The sequence below is a fragment of the Danio rerio genome, chromosome 7 (assembly GCF_052040795.2).
Source record: "Danio rerio strain M-AB ecotype USA chromosome 7, GRCz13ab, whole genome shotgun sequence".
Taxonomy (NCBI): Eukaryota; Metazoa; Chordata; class Actinopteri; order Cypriniformes; family Danionidae; genus Danio; species Danio rerio.
In genome coordinates, this window is record NC_141027.1 from 64,858,363 (window position 1) to 64,870,581 (window position 12,219).

At 33.5% G+C, this 12,219-nt stretch overlaps 1 protein-coding gene across 2 annotated transcripts in view; it reads left to right on the forward strand.

Annotated features, from left to right (window-relative positions):
• rbpjb (recombination signal binding protein for immunoglobulin kappa J region b) overlaps window positions 1-12,219 on the forward strand; it is a 119,208-nt gene that overhangs the window by 58,149 nt on the left and 48,840 nt on the right. For both annotated transcript variants that reach the window (XM_087259657.1, NM_001083551.1), the window contains 1 exon segment: window positions 6,489-6,527. Coding sequence is in view for 1 of the 2 variants with exons in the window: in NM_001083551.1 (NP_001077020.1) it covers window positions 6,489-6,527 (39 nt within the window). In the remaining variant the exon portion in view is untranslated.

The following is a 12,219-nucleotide window of genomic DNA, read 5'->3' on the forward strand; positions in this document are numbered from 1 at the left end:
ATCATGACAACACGACTTATTCAAAATTAGTTGAATCAACAAAATTCTTGAGGGTTTTGTTTGCAGAAAACCTAATTGTTTTATGTTCAATCAACTTAAAAACTATTAAGTTAACCAATTTGCATTGTGACAACATGAAGGAATTGTCCGGAACTGTAAATGTAAGTAGTTTCAGCTCATTTTAAACAAGTAGTTAAAACAAATCTTTTTTTCTTGCTTATAAAAGAACATGACATCATTTCCACATAAAAAACACATTTTTAATGTAACTTATCAAAATCAAATGCTGTAATATCACCTGGCATAATATAATGTGAAACTTCATTCATACTTAACACTTAAATGTGCAGTATATAAGTTTGACACCCAGTTGCTGAACTAGGTATTGCATCCTGGATCAAAACACACACAAAAGCAGGTTGCCAGATTTACAACACCAACAATAGCGAGCTTGACTGACGACTCTAAAGGCTGATTTAAATTGTGTTCTATATAAAAGCAATGGCACACGTTAGAGGGAATATTTTCCAGATTAAAAGGAGTTTTTGTCCTATAACCAATGCCTGGAATATATTTTTGAAACAAAATTTTTTTGCAGCAGTATTCTTAATGTGCTCTATTCAGTGTTAATCGCTAATAATGTGAGTTTAAATGCCATTTTACGTGACGTTTATTGCGATACTACTGAAAGCATCAGCAGATGGTTCACCTCAGATCTGGAAAATAAAATAAACCGTCTGAAATTGAACTTCACAACTGTGACTCATTGCAAACCAACACATATCAGTGATTTATCATCTGCATTTAGTTATGTTAAAGAGGTTTAATATGTATAAATTAGATTAAAAACCTTACCATATGGCTGGAGTGCAGTGGGTGCACCATTTTGTGCTTCTGAATGGCTGTATTTAAATTTCTGTCGTGTTTCGTCTGGTGCAAACAGCCAAATCTCCTCGTGTGTTGTTAGTACCCAGGATTACAATGTTACCTGCTCACCTAATGTTTACATTGCTAATGTTTATATTATTTGCTAAGTAATATCCCCGTGTGGAACTCAAAGTCTGCGTCTCATTTCGGAGTCTGTTACTATCCACTGGAGATTGCATTTCTGTCGCGAACATGCTTTTCTGAGTGAATTAAATATGCTGTTTTCCAGCAAGGCAACCCGGGCTGCTGAAATATAATTAGCCAAACAAACTGTGAGCGGGTTAAAGAAACCAAAACATAAACTGACGTTCTGGCATGTACCTCATATTTTTAAAAGCGGAATATCTGACTTTAGCATTGTTTTTCAGATAAACAAGAATGTTCACTAAGCATGTCTCTTAAATATCTGCAAACATATCATGGTATTTTTATGCTTTAGAAGAGTCAAAAACTTGCATACATTAGCTTTAATGATACCTTAGTACAATAGTATAGTACATTGATGAGCTTAAATTTCTTCAAAGATGTTTTCTTCTACTGCTGTTTTATGGTAGTGTCTTGTCTCTGAATCTGCGGTGGTCTTTTCTGGTCTCGTGGCAGTGGCAGCGTGACTTGATTTGAGATCTTCCTGTAACTCCCTCAGGTTCAGTGATGCTGGATCAGGAAGCTCCAGTCATTGATTTTTCTCTCTTCTTCTATTTTAAACCCCTCCACACTCCGCTCTGGCCTCAAGGCTGCTGTCAGTTTAGCGCGGACCCCTGGGGATCTGCTGTACCGTAAAGACTACACCAGGGACACAATCCACAGCAGAGCTCCTGTAGCCCTGGGTCGGCTTCACTAAAACACACAAGTGACGCAAATTCTGCAATAATGACAGATATTTCACTCCAGAAATACTCAAGTTGTCATTTGCTAAGTGAAATATTATGCGGGCCTGCTGGCAAACCTACATCATGTGCTGCCTCACTGTCAAAGGAAGTTAGCTAACCGGCTTATCAAATATCATACAGTTCAAGTCAGAATTATTAGCCCTCCTAAATTATTAGCCATTTAATTTTTTTTCCCCCAATTTCTGTTTAAATGGAAAGAACATTTTTTTAACACGTCTAAACAAAAAAGTTTTAAAACTTCATTTCTAATAACTGTTTTCTTTAACTTTACCATGATGCCAGTAGGCAAGTCATTGTAAAGTAGTTTGTTGCATAAGAAGGCTAATAATACTGACCGCAATATTTTTATTATTTTTTTAAGTAAAAACTGATTTTATACTAGCCAAAATAAAGCAAATAATACTTTCTGCAGAAGAAAAAAATATTTAAATGCTGTGAAATCTTTATTGCTTTATTGAATTTTTTGGGGGGACAAATGGGTAATTCTAAAATTGTAGGCATATTTTTTTTATCTCTAAGGTAAACCTTAAATAATTTTCGCAAAAATTATGTTTAATTAATAAAACAATTTGTAATACTAACTCAAACTATATCTGAGTATAATGTTTGTATTTATATTTTGTCTTAAAAACTAATTTAAAGACTCCCACTAAACTTCCAGTTTCTGCTTCCTGAAACATATATTTAGCTTTAATTACCATAATTATGTATAAATTTCAATTTTTTTTTTTTGATAATTTTGTGTCAATATTAATTTTTATAAGTTATTATTATTAAATAAATGCATTAAAAACACAAACCAACAGATTCTAAACTGAGGTTTTATTTATGAATTAATACATTTATTTATTCCCAGAGATGGGTTGTGGCTGTTGGGTATCTGCTGTGTAAAACAAATGCTGGATAAGTTTTCGGTTCATTCTGCTGTGGCAACCCCAGATTAATAAAGGGACTTAGCCGAAAATAAAATAAATTAATGAATGAATATTTATTTATTTTTTATTTAAATACTGACAATTTTCCTACCTGTTTGACTGTAATTGAGCAAATCAAGTGTGCGTATACACATTTGTGATTAAAAATAAGATTAAATATAAATAAATATATTATTATTAATATTATTATTATTATTATTAACAACATTTAATAATTGAATTTGTTAGTATTTTAATAAATTATATAATTTAAATTATATTAATTTAATTATAATAGACATTTTCACCTTCCTGGAAATCATTATTGACACTGATCTAAATCACAGTAAATTCTGATCAGCATCTTTTAACTCTAATTATAAAATGAGGAAAATTTTTCATCAAAATTATTTTTATCTATGCAAATTAAAACTAATTCCCCTCCAAAAAATGAAAAATCTATTATTTGATAACACTTTAAATACTACAATCAAATAAAAAGTAAAAGTTTTGTTTCCTAATGATAATAGATGCTATTTAAATTGTGATTTAATGTCCAGCAAGGTTTATTTATTTAAATACGCACCCAGTATAATTGATTAGCTTTTTCATCAGAAATCCCCATTAGGGAAACACTGATTGAAATAGTTAGATGCAATATTACACATATTTATTTTTCTGATTTTGATTAGAGGCATATTTTTACACTGTGGATTCTAGGATTGCCTTAACTAATTGGAACGGCTCCAGTGTTGTCTTGGGCATGATCGTCATTCGCTTAGATTTCAAGTAATAACAGTTGTGTGGTCACTATAGAAACGGCTTCAAACAGACGGGGTCATGACAGGCCTTCAGGTTGTTCTGAAATGAGGCAACATTTTTCATTATTTGCCATCTGAGGTCACAAGCATAACTGAAACCATCCAATAACTGTCCCACATTACTGTACTCTACAATTCACTATGACATTTAGAAGAAACAAACCTTCATCTGCCTGATGTGAAATATCATGTACTGTGCTGCTTTAAAAATTTGGTTTTTGAAAGCATCACTTAAACATTATTTGTGTTGTAAGAAGAATTCCTTCTGTGAAGCTTGTTTTTTTATTAATTTTTATATTGACTTTTTTATCATTTGGCCTGAAACAATTTTTTAAACTGTTAAAAAATATGTACGCTCAAATGACTTTTGCTGCTTTTTCAAACTACTTATTTAAAATCACTTAAAACACATTTTTTTTATCATTTTATTTTTAATCCAACAAACTATTATTAAAAAAAAAAACTAAACTATTAAGTTATTATAATCCATTTGTGTTTGGACAACATAAGGGATTGTGTGGAACCCAGCATTTTTTTTACAGTGTATGCTTACAAGAAATGCTTCCAGTCTTATAAAAAATTGGCTTTTAATTTAGTGTTTTACTTGTCTTTTTATTTCATAACTAACATCTACTAATTAAACCACATAGTAAAGTCCATTTCATGAATATACCCAATACACTAAAAATAATAATTCATTGGATTCAGTGCATATGCTGTTAAGATATGTTTTGATGCTGGTATGCTGATCTTGTTGGTTCCAATGCTAGTCTTGCTGGTTTCAATGCTGGTCTTGCTGGTTTTATGCTGGTTTTGCTGGTCTCAATGCTGTCTTGTTGGTTCCAATGCTGGTCTTGTTGGTTAAAATGCTGGTCTTGTTAGTTAAAATGCTGGTCTTGCTGGTTTCATACTGGTCTTGCTGGTCTCGATGCTGGTCTTGTTGGTTCCAATGCTGATCTTGCTGGCTTCATACTGGTCTTGCTGGTCTCGATGCTGTCTTGTTGGTTCCAATGCTGGTCTTGCTGATTTCAATTCTGGTCTTGCTGGTCTCAGTGCTTGTCCTGACCAGCATTGAGGCCAGCAAGACCAACACTGAGACCAGCAAAACCAGCAGGACCAGCATCAAGACCAGCAAAACCAGCAGGACCAGCATCGAGACCAGCTAGACCAGCAGGACCAGCATCAAGACCAGCAAAAACAGCATCGAAACCTGCAGGACCAGCATAGACACCAGCAAAACCAGCATTGAAACCAGCTGAACCAGCATAGACACCAGAAAAACCAACAGTAAAACCAGCAGGACCAGCATCGAGACCAGCAACCAACAAGACCAGCATCAAAGCATACCTTACCAGCATATGCTGCTTTTTTTCAGCAGGGTTAACTAAATTTCTTTAAGGTAACTGATTAAAAACAATGTACAGTTGAAGTCAGAATTATTGCCCCCCCCTGAGTTATTAGTCCCCCTGTTTATTTTTTCCCCCAATTTCTGTTTAACGGAGAGAAGATTTCTTTAAGACATTTCTAAACATAATAGTTTAATAACTAATTTCTACTGATTTATTTTATCTTTGCCATGATGACAGTAAATAATATTTGACTAGATATTTTTCAAGACACTTCTACTGTAACAACTTAAAGTGACATTTAAAGGCTTTACTGGGTGAATTAGGTTAACTAAGAAGGTTAGGGTAATTAGGCAAGTTTTTGTACAAGGATGGTTTGTACTGTAGACCATTGGAAAAAATATAGCTTAAAGGGGCTAATAATTTTGTCCTTTAAAATGGTGTTTAAAAAATTAAATTCTAGCTGAAATAAAACAAATAAGACTTTTTCCAGAAGACAAAACATTATCAGACATGCTGTGAAAATTTCCCTGCTCTGTTAAACATCATTTGGGAAATATTTAAAAAAGAAAAGAAAATTCAAAGGGGGGCTAATAATTGTGACTTCAGCTGTATATGGGCTGAACTTAAACAAACAAATGAAATTTTGTAATGTCCAACTTAATTTGTTAGTTTAAATTCAGACGGTATAAATTGTTTTCAACCAATTACCTTAAAAAATTAAGTAAATCCAATGAACAGTTTTTTTCAGTTTATCGGAATTATAAAATACCTTGTCTTCTCTGATGTCTCAGCATTGTGCAAGTTCAATAGCTTTACAATAGTTGCAACATCGGTTATTGATGTTATATAAATTTAGATTAATAAGCAGTTGTTCATTTGATATCATTAAACATAACAAGATATGTGTGAGTGCAGTTTGTAATACATCATAAACTAGCGTTAGCTATGATTAATGAATGCAGTCACGAGGATGTTTCTCATTGTTAATATTACTAATTAGGAGTCCTTGTTGCAAAATGTTAGCGATGTGTTGCTTCAAGACTAATTGCAAAATTGTGTATATTTTTACATTAATCTTTTTCTCTTAGCCTTCCATTAAACGTGCATTACGCTGGAGGTGATTTATGCATGTTTTCACCAAGCAGGTCCTGTGCTAATCAACAGCATCTGTAGCAATGGTCAACTCGCGTTTAACCCAGAACACTGCTGTAAATCCCTGTCAAAGAGAACAGCGGTGCATGTTTGGCAGCAGGTATCGCTAACTGTGCTAACTTTGGTAATTAGCCTGCAATCTGAATGGGAAAGTGGTTTGCTTGGAACATCTGTGTATGTTTGTACACACGGTCATGTGACTTGTTTCACAAGGTCACTATAACAGCTGCAGGCCTGCTAATCTTAAATAGCGGACAGGTGTGTGTGTTTGTCCGTTGTGGGACATTTGAGTGTGTGAATGATGGGAAACAGCCTTGTGTTTTGCCGTACAGTATCGTACACAGGTGTGAGCTCAAATATTTGTGTGCATTAAATGATGTTTTTTGTTTATGTTGTGGTCGATTTTTCTGCTAAAGTGTTTTTGTCTCTTTACAGGAAGTTTGGGGAGCGCCCTCAACCACAGCGCCTGACGAGGTACGTTTATCACCTTCACATGCTAATAACAAACAAACAAGCTGAGAAGAAAAATGAGTAGCTTTTTCGTCTGCTGTGGTCTGCGCTTGTGCATATTGAATCTGTAATAAGACAATGACAACTTTTTAAAATTAAATAATGACATTGATAAATGGTTAAATTACTTTAACCACACGAGTTTTATTTACAGTCTAGACATATTTGTCTCTTTTTTTCAAGAAAGTACTGTGAAAATACTACAGTAAAAGTGTTAATTGATTAACTGTATGTTATCGTATTGTATATCGTATTATTGTGTTATTTGTTAACTCAAACATGAAAACTCTCTTTTTTTACACGCCCTCGACTAACCAGTATTGTTTTTTTTTTTGTTCTGTTGAACATAAAAGAAAATCATTTGAATATTGTTTGAAGATGATAACCATTAACCTAAAAAACATTAAGTTGATATTAAACCTTAACTTAAGCATTAATGTAATTACATTAAATTAAAACCAACTGGAATATTTAAGTCATAGCATAATATTCTGTGTACTGTTTTCCAACTTTCTTCAAATTTTTGAAAGAAGTAAAGGGTAAATAATAGAGGCTGGATTTGTTTTTTATATTAACTATTTTGCATTTTAAAGTTGTCACAACGTTTTATACACTAAACACTATTAGGACACATGCAGTTAAAGTCAGAATTATTAGCCCCCCCTTGTAATTTTTTTAATTTCCCAAATGGTATTTAACGGAGCAAATAAATTTTCATAGTATGTCTGATAATACTTTTATTCTCGACAAAGTCTTTGTTTTATTTCGGCTAGAATTAAAGCAGTTTTAATATTTTTAAACACCATTTTAGGGTCAAAATTATTAGCCCCTTTAAGCTATATTTTTTATTCGACAGTCTACAGAACAAACCATCATTATACAATAACTTGCGAAATTACCCTAACCTGTTAACATGGGTAAGCCTTTAAATGGCACTTTGAAGCTGAATAGAAGTGTCTTGAAGAATATCTAGTAAAATATTATTTACTGTTATCATTAATAAAATAAATCAGTTATTAGAGATGAGTTATTATATGATTAGAAATGTGTTGGAAAAAATCTCTCTGTTAAACAGAAATCGGGGAGAAAAAAATAAACCGGGGGGCTAATCATTCAGGGGGGCTAATAATTTTGAGAGGCTAAAATTCTGACTTCAACTGTTGGTGATGTCTATGTATACATGTTTAACGAAGTTGCTGCTTTATCTTAATTTTGATTGTAATGCAATGATGTGCATCTTTTGTAAAGCTGCTTTGAAACAATAATTATTGTAAAAGGTGCTTTACAAATAAACCTGAATTGAATTGAAAAACCTGAAATTTTCTCCTTAAATTGGCATTTTCCTCCTGTTTACTTTTAGTTGTTTCACGTTAAAGGCAATGTCAGTCACCTATTCTTTGCCATAAAAGTAAAATTACTCAACCTAAACATAGGAGCCTGAAGAAATACTCATTTTAGAGGATTTCAGATGACAACAAGGTTTTTGCATCTGAACTCTTCATATGGAATTCATCTAATGTATAATTATATAAATCTGATTCAACTGTAATTTTTTATTCTGCTAAAAAAAAAAGAGTCTCTAAAATGAGCGGTAAAACTTGTTCATCGGGCGTTCTTTAACATTTAAGCGCACATGATCTTTGGCTATAATAAAGTTTTGTTAAATCTCCAGCCCTGAAAATAAAAGCGCTTTTGGCCTAGGATAACCTGAGCTGTAGTCCCCGATGAGGTTTGGTTTTACTGTGTCTGGACACTGGACTGCAGTGGAGTTTTTCCATAGTTACTGTCCTTATTTGTCACCATCGTTTCACTCTATTTTCTCTTTCTGCCGTTTCCCTTTATCCATCTTTTTTATTTTTTTATTTTTTTGGAGATTTAAAATTAGAGGCCAAGAATTCAGTCAAGAATTATGGAACGAAACATTTTCGGACAAACTCTTCTGTGAAGCAGCTCCAGTCAGCGGTTGTTGTTTTGAGTGGAGAAGTGAGGGATGAGGAAAATGATAGAGAGGAGAGAGTTCAGCGCTGCCCGCCCAAACCGTGCCGCGCGCCCTGTGGTTCACTTACAGCACCACTGCATTCTGGCACAAAGCACGCTGCCTGGCAGGACATTACCACTGCTCCGTATCCCCAGTCTGTGCAGGACCCGTCCAGTCAATCGCAGTATCATTAGATAAAGCATGACGTGTCCATATAGTCATCAAAATACTCTACATTTTTGTGGAGCATCATAAATATTAGGAAATACAACACAAATCCCAAAACCAATCAAGTCAATTACATAATAAATATAGATCCAAAGAACAATTATTAAGAAGCACCATTTAAAAATCTTTTTCTTTTGAGGAAAATTTGTGTTTTTCAGTATATAACCCTTGAACAGGTTCAATTATTTTTATTATTCTCGGATTACCATGATTTTTGTTGTTGTTGTTGTTGTTGCTGTTGTTATTGTGTGTGAGATTGAGGATATTTGTGTTGATATAGCATTCTTATGTCCTGCTTGAAACTTCAACCCATACACCACCAATAAATGAAGTAATACAGTTAATAAACCAGTTTACTTTCTTAGGTGTTGTTGTTCAGTTACAGTTTAGGAGCAAATCAGGCAAGATTTGTTTGGGCCAAACCTATTTATAATGACACTATCTGTGAGCATTTTTTTTAATGAGATGTGCACAGAATGTGCGTGTGTATCTGGAAGCTTATTACTGAAGATAATGTGACATGCCTGGAGGAAGATGAACCTCTTTAAACATCTAGAGTCTCAGTTAACTGGCAGAGTGTTAGACAAACTATCCGCTTCTCATCTTGTGCACATTCAAACATGTAGCTTTGGCACAAGTAACTGTGTCTAGAAATCTTACTAAATCGGCAAAATGTGGGCATGAGCTAACTTGAACAGTTTGTCATTTATATTCTCCCTCTTTTTTCTTTTACCTTTTTGTTGTTAGTTATGCTTTTTTTGTCCAGAGTCTGTATGTTAATGCTTTTCTGTTTAATAAAAGTGTTCACACTTCTTAGGGATACAGGATCAAACTTATTTTTTAAAAGTCATTTAATTATAGTGAAGCTTACAATATAAAAATAAAATTATTTCATGGCAATTTGCTCTGTATCTTAACAAAAAAACACAAACAAACATTATATGCTGAGTTTAACTTGTTAGATGTGTGTACTCTACCTGACAAAAGTTGCTTATCTAAGTTTTAGGAGCAATAAATAATAACTTGACTTCTAGGTGATCATTTGATATCAGAAGTGGCTTATATGAAAGGCCAAGGTCTCTAGATTACGCTTATTTTACCACAATAAAATATGATCATGCCTTAAATTTGAATGATTTCGTTAAGACAGTAAGGTCTGACTTTGCTTAGACAAAAGTCTTGTCACTGAACAGAAATAATGTCCAGTATAGAATATAAAGTCATGGTGTAGTGGAAACAGAATGAATATTGTGTCTGACTCCCATGAGCTTGGAGGACTGCATCCATACATCTCTGCAATGACTCAAATCACTTATTAATAAAGTCATCTGGAATGGCAAAGAAAGCATTTATGCAGGACTCACAGAGCTCATCAAGATTCTTTGGATTCATCTTCAATGCCTCCTCCTTCATCTTACCCCAGACGTGCTCAATAAAGTTCATATCTGGTGACTGGGCTGGCCAATCCTGGAGCAGCTTGACCTTCTTTGCTTGCAGGAGCTTTGGAATGTAGGCTGAGGTATGGGAAATCCTGCTGAAGAATTTGCCCTCTCCCCCGCCAGAACAAGGAAAATGTCAGAATGGATTAAAAAATGGTTCAAGTCCAGAGGTTAACTCTAGGAGACTTGTAAATTGAGCCTTTATCAAAAAATGGGGGAGTTTTTCTTTAACACACTGCTAGCCATTAATTAACATTATCCTGCCCATTGCCAAATTTTAGACAAGTGAAAACTAGTTTTACTCTTTGGAGTGCAATATTTGTCAAAATTTCCTTCAGTTATGACATGTTAGATCTCCTAGTCCCCACTTTGACTCAGTTATCCTTTAATCGGCCTTCAGACATAGAGAGGACACGCAAGAGAGAGATTGTGTGTGAATATAAATGACATGGGCATATCTAATAGGTCATAGTAACGCGTTAGCTAACTTTTCACAAGTATTTTGCTCATATTTGTTAGTTGGTTGATCAACACTGGTTCTGTGCTGTAGCACATGACCATGTCTTCAAGATCAAGGGAAGGCAAGTTTGTTTATATAGCACGTTTCATACAAAATGGCGATTCAAAGTGCTTTACATAAACGTCAATAAAAGAGGCAAGTATAAAAATAAAAACTAATAATAAAAATGATTAAAAAGTGTTAAAAATATTATAAAACAATGAACAAGAAGAGAAAAACAAATTGGTGAGATCTGTCAGGCGTAGCACAGTGCTCATTTAGTAAAGGCACAGCTAACAGATGTGTGTTACGTCCTTTTAGATGTTAATATTAAACTAGGAGTAGATGACATAACATACAATAGTTTAATGTGTGTGACAAGCGGATGGAGAAAGAAAGAAACAAAGGCCCATGCTTTGATTTGCTTGTGTTTTTTTCACAGTGACGGCAGCCATGAGTCGCACTTTGAACTGAAAGTGAAACCTGTGCGCACATGATTTAAATGACCATATTGCATTTTACAGTTATGATTACGACAAGCATTTGATCTGTTTTTTCTTAAATAGCGAACACAAAGTGTTATGCATGAAAATAAAAGTTTACTGTGTCAGTATAACAACCCTAGACTATATATAATGCTGAATTTAATGCAAGAAGGAATCTGATAATGACAAAATTCTAGTTTTACCAGTGAAAACAAATGGTTCAATAATGTTGTCAATAACAGATGACAAGCACATGTCTTAAACATAATTAATCAACTTCAAAATTATGAATAGTTTTATTCTGATGTCATAATTTTACTGTGAATTAACAAACAGGACATATTGAAAGTTTGTTCAAGTCCACCATAATGACTAAAATTTACAAATTGACAAAATTTAGCATTTTAAGCAACAGTAGACCTACACATGGGCCTAATATTATTGTTGTTGTTTTACCATAAGTTTGGTAATTAACAATAATAATAGGCTTAACATATTAACCTTTGATTTATATTTACAGTATTGTGAGAAAATCTTGATCTTGATTTTATGCAAAATAAATCGTGAATCACATTTTTGTCAGAATCGTGCAGCCCTAATAGATAGATATTTATATAGCATATTTCATACACAGTGGCAATTCAAAGTGCTTTACATAAACAGGAATAAAAGAGACAAGTATAAATAAAATAAAAACAAATAAAAACAGCGTAAATACATATTTTCCATATTCCAAAGCACTGGTGTATCATATTTTCTCATTTTACTCTGGGACTTCCCCATCCTGGTGATCACCCATCGACCAACCCTTGTCAGTGAACTATGAGGGCAAAAACATAAAATAAATAAATGAAATAATAGTTCATTAGTCATAAAATTATCATTAGTCATTAAACTGTTCAATTAATCAAGATTTAGATTTTAGACCAAATCACCCAACCCTAATATAGTAGGTTTTATATTTTATTTCCAACTACTGAAATGTCAATAAAAGACACTTTATTGAACTGTAGTGTTTAATTTACAA